At 38.6% G+C, this 16,955-nt stretch overlaps 1 protein-coding gene across 4 annotated transcripts in view; it reads left to right on the plus strand.

Moving 5' to 3' along the window:
- Nucleotides 1-16,955, plus strand: part of VWA8 (von Willebrand factor A domain containing 8) — a 372,743-nt gene that overhangs the window by 65,322 nt on the left and 290,466 nt on the right. For all 4 annotated transcript variants that reach the window (XM_044926848.2, XM_025263046.3, XM_044926849.2 and 1 more), the window contains exons 9-12: nt 3,009-3,113; nt 6,828-6,959; nt 8,543-8,677; nt 8,765-8,842. In XM_044926848.2, the coding sequence (XP_044782783.2) occupies nt 3,009-3,113; nt 6,828-6,959; nt 8,543-8,677; nt 8,765-8,842 (450 nt within the window). The remainder of the gene's footprint in view (nt 1-3,008; nt 3,114-6,827; nt 6,960-8,542; nt 8,678-8,764; nt 8,843-16,955) is intronic.

The following is a 16,955-nucleotide window of genomic DNA, read 5'->3' on the forward strand; positions in this document are numbered from 1 at the left end:
CACTCCAGCGCCATCAGTCCCTGGTTAGTGTTGTCCCCGGGGCCACATGTTCCCAGGCACTAGCTGGTCTCCCACTCTGGGAGCCAAGCTGGCTCCAGGAACTCAACGGCAGCTGGCTGCCGGAAGGACAAGCAGGGAGACACAGGAAGGAGGAACCGGATGGGGGGTTTGGTGGAACATAGACGTCCTCCACCGCGCTTTCATGAAGGTCATGACGGTGGCGTCTGGTGCGATGGGAAGGCAGAGGGCACAGCACAGGCAGAGGTGCTGATTCACCAGAGGGCTTGGTGTGTTTGGAGAATGGTAATAAATTGTGTCACTAGAGCAAATGCGTGTGGTGAAGAGAAATGTGAGGACCTTGTTGTCACAACAAGTGTTTTGCATGGTGAGTGAGGTTGTCTGGATTTTATGATGTGGAAGAAGTGGCCTGTTAGACATTATTAAGTAGATGGGATGTGCGACAATCAGGTATCTGTAGGAGGAAGACACCTCTGTTGGCAGCAAGGTGGGGTGGGGGTGCGTGGGGTGCACAGGAACACTGAGACAAGAGACTTATTTTTAATCTCATGTTGCTACTTATTTTTCTCCTTTCCTGAGAGTCAGTGAGTTAGGTTTCCCATGAATCATTTACACCATTCTAAACACCTGGGGTGCCTTCCACGTGGCACTAGTGATAAAGAACAATCTGCCTGCCAGTGCAGGAGACACAAGAGAAGCTGGTTGGGAAGGTCTGCTGGAGGAGGGCACAGCAACCCACTCCAGTATTCTTGCCTGGAGAATTCCATGGACAGAGGAGCTTGGCAGGCTACAGTTCATAGGGTTGCAGAGAGTCAGACACAACTGAAGGAACTTTGCACATGCATGCATACCAACATTTGGAGCAACATTTTCCCTCCATATTTTTCATGTCTTCTACTTTTAATTCTTATTGTTTTTTCCTTGGAACTTTTTACTTTGACAATTCTCAGATCCAAAAAAAAAAAAGTTCAAAAATAGCCAAACATAAAACTATAATCCCATTAAGTAGATTCACCAATTTTTAACATTATTACTGCTTTTGTTTACACTTTCTCTTTTTTACCTAAACAATTCTGAAAGTAAATTGCAGTCAGTATTCTTAACTACTTCAGTATGCAGTTCTAAGAATTAGAACATTCTTCTATTAATACATAACCAGGACACTTATTATCATACCCCTCTGCATATCAACAATAGTTTCATAATGTCATCTAATAGGCAGTTTATATTGAAATTTCTCTCATTGCCCTAATTAAACAGACTTTTTAAAGTAAGGTAAACCCATTTGGTTCCAAATAGGAAAAGGAGTACGTCAAGGCTGTATATTGTCACCCTGCTTATTTAACTTACATGCAGAGTACATCATGAGAAACGCTGGACTGGAAAAAACACAAGCTGGAATCAAGATTGCTGGGAGAAATATCAATAACCTCAGATATGCAGATGACACCACCCTTATGGCAGAAGGTGAAGAGGAACTCAAAAGCCTCTTGATGAAAGTGAAAGTGGAGAGTGAAAAAGTTGGCTTAAAGCTCAACATTCAGAAAACGAAGATCATGGCATCCGGTCCCATCACTTCATGGGAAATAGATGGGGAAATGTGGAAACAGTGTCAGACTTTATTTTTTTGGGCTCCAAAATCACTGCAGATGGTGACTGCAGCCATGAAATTAAAAGACGCTTAGTCCTTGGAAGGAAAGTTATGACCAACCTAGATAGCATAGTGAAAAGCAGAGACATTACTTTGCCAACAAAGGTCCGTCTAGTTAAGGCTATGGTTTTTCCTGTGGTCATGTATGGATGTGAGAGTTGGACTGTGAAGAAGGCTGAGCGCCGAAGAATTGATGCTTTTGAACTGTGGTGTTGCAGAAGACTCTTGAGAGTCCCTTGGACTGCAAGGAGATCCAACCAGTCCATTCTGAAGGAGATCAGCCCTGGGATTTCTTTGGAAGGAATGATGCTGAAGCTGAAACTCCAGTACTTTGGCCGCCTCATGTGAAGAGTTGACTCATTGGAAAAGACTCTGATGCTGGGAGGGATTGGGGGCAGGAGGAGAAGGGGATGACAGAGGATGAAATGGCTGGATGGCATCACCGACTCCATGGACGTGAGTCTGAGTGAACTCCGGGAGTTGGTGATGGACAGGGAGGCCTGGCGAGCTGCGATTCATGGGGTAGCAAAGAGTCGGACACAACTGAGAGACTGAACTGAACTGAACTGAAACCCATTTGGGAAAGCAGTTTGGGGTGAAGAATTTGAGGATGAAAACACTTCCTGACTTTGTAGTTAGAACAGTGACTTATATGGGCTTCCCAGGTGGCGCTAGTGGTAAAGAACCTGTCTGCTGATGAGACAAAGAAGATGTAGGTTCAGTCCCTGGGTTGGGGAGATCCCCGGAGAAGGGAATGGCACACCCACCCCAGTATTTCTGCCTGGAGAATTGCGTGGACAGAGGAACATTGTGGGCTACAGTCGGGGCCGCAGAGTTAGACACAACTGAAGCGACTGAGCATGAACACTTTGTAACTTTGTAGTTGTAAAAGTGAAGCCAGGAGTATGTGGATGAGGTCCACCAAGGTTAGGAGTAAGGGGAAAAGAGAAGGTACTTTGGGATGAGTCGGGTAGAGAAATGTGCCAAACATGTAATCTTTGGACATGCTGAATGGGAGTCTGTGGGACAGCCATAGAGTCACATCTCACAGACAGTTGGGAGCTTAGATCTAGAGCTCCAGAGATGTGTCAAGAGTAGGGATGGAGGCACACCTACAGCAGCTGAAAGATGAGAGTGGGTGAGTTTACCAGGGAAAGGGTGCAGGCCAGGGAGAGAAGAGGAAACTCTGGATATTTGCTTTTGTGGACTTCTCGAGAATGTGAGACACTTGCTGGCTATCGTTTGTGATGCAATTTCAATGTCACATGTACATTTCAGCTACACTTTTCGTGATGGTTGTAGATGTCCTTCATTCCCATGTGTTTTCCCTCCCAAATAGGATTCCTTTCCTATGATGTCAATCCAACACGTGCTCCAGCGGCTTTACCCGTACACTGTGTTACTGGGCCATGAAGGGAGGATGGCTGTGCAAGGGGTTTTAAAAGTAAGTGTCTGCTTCACTTTCTTTCTTGCCTTTCCCGTGTTCTCTTCTTGTGCCTTCTTTTCCCTTCTTCTCATCTCTCTCTTACCCTTTTTTCCTACTTTGCTCTCTCCTTCTTTCTTTCTTTCCTGTGTCTTTTCTTCTCTTTTCCAGAAGTGCAGGTGCTGGCTTGACAGTAATGGGGAGTAAATATTCCTTCTGCATTTATTAGCAGGCACTCTACACTAAGGAAGAGTTTTTCTTCTCCACGACATACTTATTTATTCATTTATATCAATATGGACTTATGGATTCCTATTTTATTCAATGGGTTATAATTTACTGTCATTTATTTTCATGCTAACATTATCTCAGGTCTTGGCCACTTCAAGCTAATCATTGGTAGAGTCATCGACTCACCCCAAATAATTCCCTTTTATGAAGGATGTTTTTGTTTTTCTTACACAGTTTGACTCAAGGCATATAGATTTCTAAGAAGCAGGTAGAACGTGAACACTTGGCATTTGTGGTCATGTGTACACGCCCCAGGATTTGACATATGGAATAGTATTTGGGGACTTCCTTGATGGTCCAGGGGTTAGGGCTTCACACCCCCAATGCAGGGAAGTAAGATACCCTCATGCTGCACTGTGTGGCCAAAAAAAAAAAAGAGATACTTGAACGGTATTTATTCTGCCTTATCCCAGAACATACACAGGGTCTTTGGGAATATGGAAGTACTCTCTGCAGCTAGTATTAGTGAGAAGGGCTCAGAAGAGTGGAACAGTAGATTCTAATTATTTAAGTGGGATTTTATTTTGTATATCAGCTAGTCCAAGAAATAGTATTTTCATTGATTGGTGATGTCAATAATAATAATAGCAAAATAAAAATAACAAAAAGCTGTATCCTCATAAATGCTAGAATGTATAGTTATTAGGAGCAGAATCTTAAGGAAAAACAAGAAGAAGCAAGAGGCAAATAATGGTCAATAAAGAGACAAAGGAAAGTGGAGGAGACAGAAGAGAGAGACGCATGCCTGAGAGTGGTGAAATAGCAGCCACTGGTGAAAGAAAGGGGTTTTCTGTGTGTGTGAGAAGGGGTGAGGGAGCGGGGATGGGAGAGAGGGGGAAATAGAAGGAGGTTAAAGAGATAATGGAGAACCATTTGGAAATGGGGAAATTAATTCATAGGCTCAAGGAGTCGGGAAACTACCAGTTTGACTGTATAGTTCACTGTAAGATTCAGAGATTTTTTTTTCTCTTTGGCTGCACTGGGTCCTCTTGCTTCTGCTCAGGCTCCTCTAGTTGTGGCGAGCGGGGGCTGCCCTCTGGTTGCAGTGCCCGGGCTTCTCACTGTGGTGGCTTCTCTCGTTGCCCAGCACAGGCTCTCGGGCGCGTGAGAGCCGTAGAGCACCAGAGCTTCAGTAGTCGTGGTGCACAGGCTTAGTTGCTCCGCAGCATGTGGAATCTTCCCAGACCAGGGGCCGAACCCGTGACCTCTGGAATGGCAGGCAGTTTCTTACCCACTGGGCCACCAGAGAAGTCCTAGAACTCACCTTTGATTTAATTAACATCTGTGCTACCTTGGCATCAGTCATTGAAATAGCATACCTAATGTCTGAGAAAAAAAGGCTGTATTTCCAGGTGAGCTCCCAGCTGCACATCAGCACAAAGTTCAGTGCCGTGGGAACAAGGGTACATGGAATAGAAGAAAATATCAGTTCTGATAAAATGAAGCAATATAAGCTTTTGTGACACAAGCAAGAGAGGGTATTGATAAGTGTCTAGATAAGTCTGTTATGAACAAAGGTCTTCATTTTTACAAAGGTATCAGTTTGATGTGTTTCTGGTCTCTAATTTCAGAATTAGTCATACAAATTCTATAAAGTTATACAATGCCTTTAAAGAGTTGAGTTTTCTAAAGAAGATAGTCAGTGTTGCTTCATTTTGTTTGGCCTTTATCTGGACCTTTATAATTAAAGGGGAACATAGAATACTGATTGAGAGTCCATATTACAACCAGAAATAATTTCAAATCTGATTGTAGAATTTTAAAAAAAAAATGGAAAAAGGGGAATTTTGTTACTTATGTAAGAGGAGGAAAAGTGATTGTCTTTTCTTGCCTTAATTTTGTGAAGAATTATATATCTATTTTATTCCTCTATTTCCTTTTTGATCAACAATCTTTAAATTTCCTGTGCCAGCAAATGGTAACTCACCTTGCAACTTCAGTTCTTGAACTATTTTAGTGTATTCTAGCCTACTATTTTTATTCTGCTGAAATATTTTAGTTTGCATTATTTATGAGGATGTAACAAGTATAGCAAGTGTTCAAGGCATTAGTTCCTTTCTGGAATATAAATGCTCTGACATCAACCCTATGTCAAGTTAAAACTGTCAGTACTATGGCTGGAATAAAAGCATGGCTTTAAGCTCATAAGTGTATTGTTTTAGAATTTTATGAGTCTGAGTTCCAGATTCTAATGAATGTAATTACTTGGCTAAGGCTTTACTCCTTTTCTATTAAACTTCCCTTAAAATACAATGTAACTTTTTCTTTTTCTCTTTTTAATGGAATTAAGGAGTCAATGATTGTTAATTGTCTATCTACAACATGGAAGCTCTTCCTATCAAACTGTGTGACACCAGGGGAATTTGCATATATAAATTGTGTAAAGTATAAAACTTATGTTTTCTGTGGTAGCACAAATAAACAGTTTTTCTTAGGATGGAGGAAGGAATGATTGTCTTGGGTACTTAAGACATTGAAATGAGGACGTGAACTGGGCTGTTGTGTTTAAAATGTTGAAACTGAAGATAATTTTCTTCCCCAGACTCTATTTTCTAGAATTGAATCATTCTGTTGAATAGGCAGTGATCTGTTCTTTCATTGGGTTTCAACTCTTTTGCTCTAGTGATCGTGTTCTGTAAGTATTGTAGGATTTGTGGGGAATAATTTCTGCCTGTTTAATGCTAAAAATGAGTTAAGCCTTTCATATTGAACATGCTGCTGTTAAATGGGCATAGGATTTAATTAATTATTAATTAGTAACCTCATGTTTCATATACTTACTTGTGTTCTGTATGTGTTTTTTATATAATCAGCTGGGATTAGAGAGTTTAACCTAGTGTTAGAACCTTGATCATTGCCCTACATGGAGAAAGAATCAGTGGTCCGGGCATTTTAGGTCCAGTCTGGCAAGATTGAGAACCTGTGTTGTGGAAGGCAGTGTATCAGATACCATAGAAGATTGATTGTTATACTTTATCATAACCAGTTAAACTAACCATACAGGCAGTCAGCAGGATGGTGTCCAGGAGGTTCTATTTTTATCAATTTTAGGCAGCTGTTAACTTCTGTTGATTTAAGAAATCAACTGATACAGCCCTTGTTTTAATTTACTTTAAGCATGTTTTCAAGAGTCACATCATCCTTTTCTAGGAAGCTGGAACCTTTGATTATCAGGAATTGTAGACTGCAAACTTCTGTCAGATCATTCCATTCCTTGCTATTTAGTAAATTTTAGGGACTATTTTCAGGTCACCTTTAGTAATTGGCTTAAGTAGAATGAATGGTATCTGCAAAAATAGGGGGAAAATATTCTTATTAATTTTTTTGCCTTTATTTTTGTAACACTGAATGACTTTTAGTTTTAATTAAGACGGACATTTGCAGATATCCAACATTAATACTAAAATAAAAAGTAAATTATATGTTTTTCTGGTCCTTTTATAGCGCTTTGAACTTGAGGATTCAAGAAGATCTGTGCTTCCTGAGAAGATTGTGAGAGTGGAAAGGATGACCGAAAACAATGTCTTCCAAGCTTCTGTGACCATCCGGATTGCAGAAAAAGAGGTGACCATCAAGGTAATGAATGAATCAAGATTTGTACTTTCTAAGACTGCCTGTATTAACCACACAGGTTCTGGTTAGTACTGGACATTTTTTTTTTAACCTAAATTGAGTTTATAATCTGTTTATAAGTCTTTGGTGCCATAGTGTCATATATATATGTCTGTATCTGTGTATTTATGTATCCAGTCGTAAACTTTGTAAAAAAATTTGTAAACTGGAAAAGTTCAGGAGAAAATAGGGATAGCTTTTCATCCAAAACCAGTCAGCCTCTGGTAAATCAAATACAGTGTTTATTAATGAAAGCATTTTGTGTTCTAAGTCCTTGATAAGAAATAGTTTGAAAATAGTTTTCAAAGATTTTGCAGCTAAGGATTGAGACCCCAAGGACTGTAGCCCACACAACTCCTCTGTCCCTGGAATTCTCCAGGCAAGAATACTGGAGTGGGTAGCCATGCCCTTCTCCAGGGGATCTTCCTGACCCAGGGATCGAACCTGGGTCTCCTGCATTGCAAATAGATTCTTTACTGTCTTAGGTAACAGGGAAGCCCAGAACTAAGGATTACCCTTTTCAAATAAAATATCTGTCAGCTACAAGAAGCGGTTGAAAGAAGAGCTATTGTAGGTGAACAGTTTTTAGAGGAGGGAATGGTATTTGGTCACAGAGCTCCATCTGCTTTCTCTGCCTGCTTTTTTCTAACCCTTTCTGTGAGGGTCCTGAGAATCCCAAGAGGTGATAGGAAACTGACACTAGAATACACAGCTTGAAAAATACTGACTTAATGAAATTGTAAGTGAATGTAGGAAAGAGTAAATGCTTGCCTGCTTGTATTAGGACAGAGCGAATTTTCATGATAGGCTTTTTTGTTTGTTTTAATGTAATATTAATAATATTGTGTTGGCCAAAAAGTTTGTCCAGGTTTTTCCATAAGATGGTGCAGAAAAACCTGAGCAAACTTTTTACCCAACCCAATACTTATTCATGTAATTGTATTTATTCAGTCATCAAACAAAATATTGAATATGTCTACCATGAGCTGGGCTCTGTTTTGAAATCTGCTGAGTGCCTGCAGTGTACTAACACTTTAATAAGGAGGAGATAGGAAATAAAAGGAAGTAGGTGTGAAGGACGGGAGGAGGTTTTAAGAGTAGGTGCTTCTGAGTGGTAAACTAAAAATAAAAAGGGGAAAAGATTTGTGGATAGTTTAGAAATCAGGAGATCTTTGGTGATTTTGGAGAATCCCAGTTGGCTGATTTTCAATTCTGTCCTTATAACTGAAATTCGAGCAAAAACCTTCATTCTCAAGCAGTGCATTGTTATTATGAGTTATAAATAGCATGAAAATTACTTGATTCTCATGAAAATGTCTGACAGCATGGGCTTTGATTTTAAAGGGATTATTGACTTGGAAGTTTGATGAAAATGATCATCAGATCTGTGCTTGAGAAAATTGCTACTCTCCTGAAATATCTAAAACAGTATATAATTGAATTGAGCAGGAAATTATTTGAAATTTTAAATGGCAGTTGTATGCTTTCATTTACTAATATTTTGAGAAAAATGTATGCATATTACATTTACCTCTTTTTAATTGTAGGTACCAGCTGGGACTAGACCATTAAGTCAGCCTTGTACATCGGACCGTTTTATACAAACCTTGAGCCATAAACAACTACTTGCTGAAATGATTCAGTCTCACATGGTTAAGGACATATGCTTAATTGGAGGAAAAGTAAGACTGGCAGCCGTACTGCAAACTTCTGTTTCCTGACTTTGGGTTGTTTTGACTTATCCCTTAAATGATTGTGTCCATTTGTAGGGTTGTGGAAAAACAGTCATCACTAAGAACTTTGCAGATACCTTGGGATACAATATAGAACCTATCATGCTGTATCAGGTACGCTGTTCATTTTTAGTACTTGGACTATAAACGTATGCTTTCGGACCATCAGTAGAATATATGGATATCCTTCTTTAAGTTGGACCTGTTAGTTTTGAAGTTGATAAATAACTGAAACAGCTATCAAACTGGAATGCAATTATAATTATTTGGAATTTTTGAAAGCGTATTCTAGGATATCTGATGTCCCCGAAATACCAAGGTCTATTTTTACATGCATGTGTACACCCAGTATAGTTAACAGTAACTTGGATATACAGTTTTCCCAGCATCATTTGTTGAAAAGACTGTCTTTTCCCCTATAGGATAGTCTTGTCATTCTTGTAAAAAAATCAAGTGACTGTACATGTGCTGTAAGTTTCTGGACTCTCTTCTACTCCACTGGTTTATATGTCTGTCTGTATGGTGAGGGGGAGTACTTTTTCTTTTTGCTTAATTCATGGAAGATGAGATGAATACCTTGCCTTCTTAGAAAATCACTCCTCTTGATGATGGTTAGCTCAATATGAAAGTTCATTAGAAGTGATCTGAGAATGGCATTTTATCATAATCTGCCTGCAGTGCAGGAGACCTGAGTGTGATTCCTGCGTTGGCAAGATCCCCTGGAGAAGGGAATGGCAACCCACTCCAGTATTCTTGCCTGGAAAATTCCATGGACAGAGGAAACTGGCAGGCTACAGTCCATGGGGCTGCTAAGAGTTGGACATGACTGAGTAAATAACACTTTCACTTTTCACCAACCTAGTTTCAAATGAAAATACTTTTCTACCAAATGATGGGGAGGGAAAAAAGCCTAAATCATCAATATATTTATAAAACAAGTTAAATGTTATTATAAACATTTTATATTCTATTTATAAGTCTAGGATAAATACAAGCATAATTTACCTTCCCAGCTGCCATTGCTTTGACATCATACAGAGAAGACCTTTTGTGAAGATAATATTTCTTTTCTCTTTGACCTCACCCCCATTTATTAGTATTATTGCTAAAATTGTACACATTATTCTTTTTCTTACATTAAAGTAAAAAGTCCCATTCTAATGAAAGCTGGAAAGAATTTTTGCCTCATCTGTTTATTCCGGACAGTACCGGTTCTGTATCAGATTTCTAGTCAGTTTATGGTGATTTGTACGGTGTAGTGACAGATTATCCTATGAGCGTGAGCTTGAACTGTGAAGACCACAGTGATCTCATCCTACTCTCTGTTCAAAGAAGAACCAAACAAGGGAGTGCATGTGTATTTGTCAATTTAGATCTCTCACCTACTGAAAAAGTACCTAAAGAATCTTGCCGTTGCGAAAGTTATCCTTATGCGAGAGAGAATTAGTTTAAGAGGCCGAGAACAGATTTTCTTATGTATTTTTGGAGAGTGCCAGTAAGTTCACGAAAGATTTCTTTTAATTTTTTTTAACTTTCCTCTTGAATTCGTTGATTGATGAAGAAAGGTAAGAAAATTATACTATTAATGTTGATGGCAGACCATTCTATCGCCTGATACTCCTCTGAGATATGAAGTCAGTCTTTTCTAGTTCCTGCCATGAGATAAGGTCATTTAGTCATATCTTACTAATCTTCTATCTGAAAAATAGGGGGGTGGGGGTGATGCTATTCAAAAGGCACATAAGATTCCCATAAAAATATTTTGCCCAACCTCAGCATATACACTGTCTACATTGTAGATGGCCTGCAAGGATTGGGAAAACTGGTGCAGAGATAAAGAAACATCATATATTCTGAAAATCCCTTTTCCAACTTTGCTCTTCTGCTCATTAATCTTTAGAGCAATGACTGGGAGAAAAAATTGGTTTAGAAAGATATGAAGAAGTATAATATTGACAACATGTTTTGTAGGTGATTTTGTATGTCTGTCTCTCCATATGGCTCCTTTCCATGAACTGAATCAGAGTGTGTATCAGGCCCTATATTGACACTGGCAGGTTTTGTAAACTGTTAATCAGTTGGTCTCACGATAGAAACCAAGCTCCTGAGAGTAAATATGACTCTGCTTACAGTTTCATATTTATTAGTAGTATTTGTTGATTTATTTGGAATTATTAAAGGAATTAATTTAATAGAATTCAAGGTTAGATTTTGGTTTTATAATAATGTAGCCCATATTAATGCAAAATTTTCAGAAGTTTGACCCAACATAGAGAATTTAGTGGGAATAAGTAACCCAGCATCCATTTTCCTAGAAGATATAGAGATTTCCCTGTTAATTGTACATGTATAAAGCTACACTTAATCTGTAGGTTTTGCCTTATTTTTAGACTTGACTATTTTTAGAACTGGATTTCATATGAAGAAAAAGAAAAACAGAGCCTTAACACAGATTTGTGGCAGTACCTAAAATAAGTTTTATAATAGGTTATAAAAATCTTAAATCATTTGGCTCAAGTGTTAGGTCAGATTCTTTTAACTGGTTATTCTTTTTTTAGTTTTGAAGCCAGTGATTTCATAGTATTGAAGAAATACGGGTTATTATTCTTTTCTTTCACAACCAGATAAGGGCATGCTTCCAGATGTCTTTTCACACCAATGTAAATAGCACCAGCTCTGTAATCTCTTATTTTTCTTTTTAAGTATTAGTTGGATTAAAAGCCAAGTCAACTCCAATCAAAAATTAAGGTCAAATAAGTTTAGGAGACTTACAATGAACTGTCTAAAATCACTGTCTAAAACATATTGAAGTCTTAGGATCATTTTTGACCCTCAAGTTTTTCTTTTTATTCTAAACTCAAACCAAATCCTTTTCTTCATCTTCAGTCTAATTTACAATCTCTCTTTCCTGTTTATCCAAATACAGAGTAGACATATCTTAACTTTTATTCTCTCTCATTTGTTTTTACTGCCCTGTGTCTTGGATTTATTTCCTTGCTTCTTGTCTTTGTCTGGCATTTGCACTTTTTTCATGAAAATTCCAAGACTCTGTATTAATTTAAGTGGTTAATACTCAACCTTGGAGCTGGCTTTCTATATGATTCTGTAGATCATTTTGTTTTCTTTATTTATTTTGCTAAAATCTGTCATCTTTCTGTCTCCTGAATATTTTTTCTTTTTCCCTCAAGAATAACCTTCATAAGGCTAAAAATTTACTTGAACTCAATTCTTCAAATTTATTTTATTATAAAATTTATTATAAAAATGTATATCATCATGAAAATTCTACATCCTCTGAATTTTCAGATAGAAATTATAAACTAAGGGTAGTTGTCTTTTCATAGAGCTCTCCCTCATTTTTTTATAGCTGTGTGTTATTCCATCATGTGGTAATACCCGAGTTTAGTCAACCTGTCTCCTGTATCTGGACAATTGGGCTGTTTCCAGTATTTTGTAATTACAAACTAAGCTGCAATGAATAACCTTGTGCATATGTAGTTTCATATTGTTGGAAGTGTATCTTCAGGATTAATTCCTAGAAGTGAAATTGTTAGGTCAATAGGTAAATACATGTGTGGTTTTGTTGTGAGTGTGCTTGTTAAATCGCATTAGTCGTGTCCGACTCTTTACGACCCTGTGGACTGTGGCCTGCCAGGCTCCACTGTCCATGGCGTTATCCAGGCGAGAATACTGGGGTGGGTTGCCACACCCTTCTCCAGGGGATCTTCCCAGCCCAGCTGTCAAACCCATGTCTCTTATGTCTCCTTTGCTGGCAAGCGGGTTCTTTACCCCTCGCACCACCTGGGAAGCTGGTGGTTTTGTTAGATATTGCCAGATTTTCCTCTGTAAGGATATACCATTTTGTGTTCCTACCAACAATGCCAACAGAGAAGGCTGCCAAGCTCTTCAAAGTTTGCCAATTTGATAGTTAGAAATGCTATCTAACGAGTAGTTTTAATTTGCATTTTTTTATATTAGGAGAAAAATTGAAAATCTTTCCTATTTTTAAGAGCCATTATTATATCTCTCCTTAGCAAATTATCTGTTCATTTCTTTTGCCCATTTTTCTACTAGGGTTTTGATCTTTTTCCCCTTAATTTTTGTGTCTAATATTAGGCATATCTGCTTTTTATCTGTGGTCTATCTGCATATATTTCTCTCTCAGTCTGTGAGTTATACTTTGATTTCATTTGTGGATAAGTTAGCTTTGCCTTGTACATTTTAAATGTTTTGTAATTAAATTTATTGATATTTTATTGCATCTAGATTTTGAGTCATAGGGATTTGCCCTATCCCCAGGTTAAGGAGGAATTCACTCATGTCTCTTTCAGCTTCTAGGCTGACCTCTCTCCAGTTCTTGCACGTAACCTTTCATATTTTAGAAGCAGCAGGATAGCCCTGGATCTTTCTCTTTCATGCCGCCATGTCTCTCTCTCTGACCACAGCTGGGAAACATCCTCCCACTTTATGGAGTCAGATTATAAAGTTGGGCCCACAGGGGTAACCCATAATAATCTCCCCATCTCAAGGTCATTAAGTGAATCGTGTCTACATAGTTCCTTTTGCCATGTAAGGCTACATACTCACAGGTTCTGGGGATTAGGACACAGGTATCTTTGGGGGGCGTTATTCTGCCCATTACATTGACCGTAATGGAAGATCACACCACTGAGAACATTGCCATGGGTGGTATTTGAGTTACAAATGTAGTACCTCTTTCAGCCCATATAGTTTTCATATTCATAGTGATTCAGTAGGTACTGCAAGCATCCAACTTCATGATATTTTTTGGTGTAGTAGTGCCCATATATTTGTTGAAGTGTGTATTACTTTTTAACAGGTTATTTTCCCTGTACTAAAATGTAGGCATTACCCTGAATTTTTATTTGAAATTATGTGTACAGGTATATTATATTACTTATGGGTTTTTTTCAAGGCTATAAAGCAAAAATTACAAAATGTTGTTTATAAAATGGGGATGTTTATAAAATAGAGTGGATCTAACAGGATGGAGAACCCAGTGGGTTAGACCATAGCATAGTGCTTGGCATGAAGATATGCAGTTGAATATGCACCATCTTCAGAGAAGGCAATGGCAACCCATTCCAGTACTCTTGCCTGGAAAATCCCATGGACGGAGGAGCCTGGTGGGCTGCAGTCCATGCGGTCACTAAGAGTCGGACATGACTGAGTGACTTCACTTTCACTTTTCACTTTCATGCATTGGAGAAGGCAATGGCAACCCACTCCAGTGTTCTTGCCTGGAGAATCCCAGGGACGGGGGAGCCTGGTGGGCTGCCTATGGGATCACAGAGTCGGACACGACTGAAGCGACTAATGCACCGTCTTAGAGGCTTGTTGTTCAGTTGCCTAGTTGTGTCTGACTGTTTGCGACTCTATGGACTGCAGCACGCCAGGCTTCCCTGTCCTCCACCATCTCCCAGAGTTTGCTCAAACTCGTGTTCATTTAGTTGGTGATGCCATCCAACCATCTCATCCTCTGTCATGCCCTTCTCCTTCTGCCCTCAGTCTTTCCCAGCATCAGGGTCTTTTCCAGTTCAGCTCTTCACATTAGGTGGCCAAAGCATTGACGCTTCAGCTTCAGTATCAATCATTCCAATGAATATTCAGGGTTGATTTCCTTTAGGAACTTGGGAAATTTAAAAATATTTTTAAGTAGAATGACTTTTGTTTTTATGTATGTGAGGGATAGAGGTGATTATTCAAACATTGTTGTTATTCTCCCCACCAAAAACAGTGAAGAGCTTCTCCATGTATAGTGTTTTCTAATGCAGAATAGCAATAGAATTACTTAGATCAGCTTCTGATTTCTGAGAGCTAATTAATTCTTACACCTTAAGGCAGGAGGCGATTTTGAGACAAATTCATTTCCATTCTAGAATTACAATTTTCCATGTGTTTTCTATGTTTTTAAAGAATAACGTTTTGTGACAATGTAATAATCTCTTTTTGCAACCTCTTTGAAGCATTTCATTTACTAAAATTTATAATTACTCTAAAATAGGCCAGTAAAGTGGAATTTCCTGACTTTCAAAATTAAGGATGAGAAAGGTTAAGTGCCAGAGTTTATACCTCAAGCAAAGCTTATACAACAGGAACTAGCTTATTAATTTTCAAGTCATTTTCTTGACTACCAGATTGTACATCTTTAAAAACAAAAGTAACAGACAGTGAGGCTCACTCTGAGATGGGAGGGCACTGGGTTGCGGCCCTAAGAGTACCACCTGTTTTTATTTGGAATGCTTTCCTTCATGTTAGGTGGGTTTGCTGTAGAATGGTGGTGTCCTCGTGAATCAGTTTGTCTTTCAGTACGGGTCTGTTTTTCTACTTGCTGGCTTTTTAAAAACCGTAGAATGGAGGAGCTACCAAAAATCGTGGTTGTTTTCAACGAATAGAAGCCCATCTCAAGAGTGTATTATTTTTATAATCGAAACTTTGTAAAACATATCTTAGACTCTCACTCTGATGGAGAAATCATCTCAAAAACGGAGTGTAATGGCACTTATAGTAATTTATGTTAAGTTTGCAGCTGGAACTAATTGGATTGTTTATCTGATAGCACATAACTACAAAGTTATATATTGAAAAGTCAAGCTGTTTGCTTGTTTAACTTGATAACCTTTTAAACTTATAGCATTCTAAAAATGCAAAGTGTATTATTTTAAAGTTTAACTGCAATATATGTTAATAAAGGTTCATCTTACTGTATTTGCATACATTTGCCATTTAAAAGGCCATAAGTTTTACATTCGTTTTTTTAAACAAAAGTATCCAAACATGATATTCAAATCTTTTATAATTTTGAAAGTATGTACTGAACTCCTTATTTAATTGAAACAGTGTACATTTTAAGTAACGAACAACATCTTTTGTGTTGTCTTAACAAATTTAGTTATCGTGAGGTATTTATTAGATTTATAAAAACACTCTAAGAGGCCTTTGGCCATGTGTATAAAAATAAACATTACAGTAAAACCAAATCCATTAGCCGAAGGAAGAAAACAAAAGTAACCAGAGAATCCTACCAAATAAGGAATTCCAGCCTGAAAGGTATTTCATTTACCATCCTTGGTGATCCCAAAACATAGGATCCATAAACTTGAGAGGGAAAGAATTTCAAATTTGAGGATTCTCTGTGGAATAGCTCCAAACTTAAGGACACAGTGTGATGAAGTCCCAGTACTGTTGGTAAGAACAAACTGTTATGCTTGACTGTCTCTATCAGTTAGGACATGTGTTCTAAATCTACTTTACAGTAATCTTGATTAGGGGTCTTAGGGCAATCTTTAATCTTGATTAGGAGTCTTAGGGCAATCTTTTAAGGGTCCTCAGGATTAAAGATTGCCCTAAGACCCCCAATCAACATTAAAGATTGCCCTAAGATCCCTAATTAAGATTACTGTAAAGTGCATTTAAAACAAATGTCCTAACTGATAGACACGGTCAAGCATAGCAGTTTGTTCTTACCAACAGTACTGGGACTTCATCACACTGTCCTTAAGTTTGGAGCTATTCCACAGAGTAAGGAATAAGAGTTTAGAGTAAGGATTTGCTAAAGCTTAGTTAGTAAGAGTGGAGAAGGCCATGGCAACCCACTCCAGTGTTCTTGCCTGGAGAATCCCAGGGATGGGGGAGCCTGGTGGGCTGCCGTCTATGGGGTCGCAGAGAGTCGGACACGACTGAAGCGACGCAGCAGCAGCAGCAGTTAGTAAGAGTAAGGATTTGCTAAAAGTTAGTAGGATTAATGGGCTTCCCTTGTGGCTCAGCTGGTAAAGAATCTGCCTGAAATGAGGGATACCTGGGTTCGATCCCTGGGTTGGGAAGATCACCTGGAGGAGGGAAAGGCTACCCACTCCAGTATTCTGGCCTGGAGAAGTCCATAGGTCACAAAAAGTCAGACACAACTGAGCAACTTTAACTTCAGTAGAATTAATAATGAAGTTATATATTTATATTCTTATGGGAAACATGTCAAGAAAGAAAAGAAAGAAGGATTTTGATTTGATTTTGACAATTAACAAATTTCTGTAAGTACCTTTGTTGTTGTTCAGTCACTAGGTCACGTCCAACTGTTTGAGACCCCATGGACTGCAGCACACAGGTATTCCCTGTCCTTCACTATCTCCCGGAGTTTGCTCAAACTCATGTCCAATAAGTCAGTGATGATATCTAACCATCTCATCCTCTGCCACTCCCTTCTCCTCCT

Source organism: Bubalus bubalis, chromosome 13, assembly GCF_019923935.1.
Source record: "Bubalus bubalis isolate 160015118507 breed Murrah chromosome 13, NDDB_SH_1, whole genome shotgun sequence".
Taxonomy (NCBI): Eukaryota; Metazoa; Chordata; class Mammalia; order Artiodactyla; family Bovidae; genus Bubalus; species Bubalus bubalis.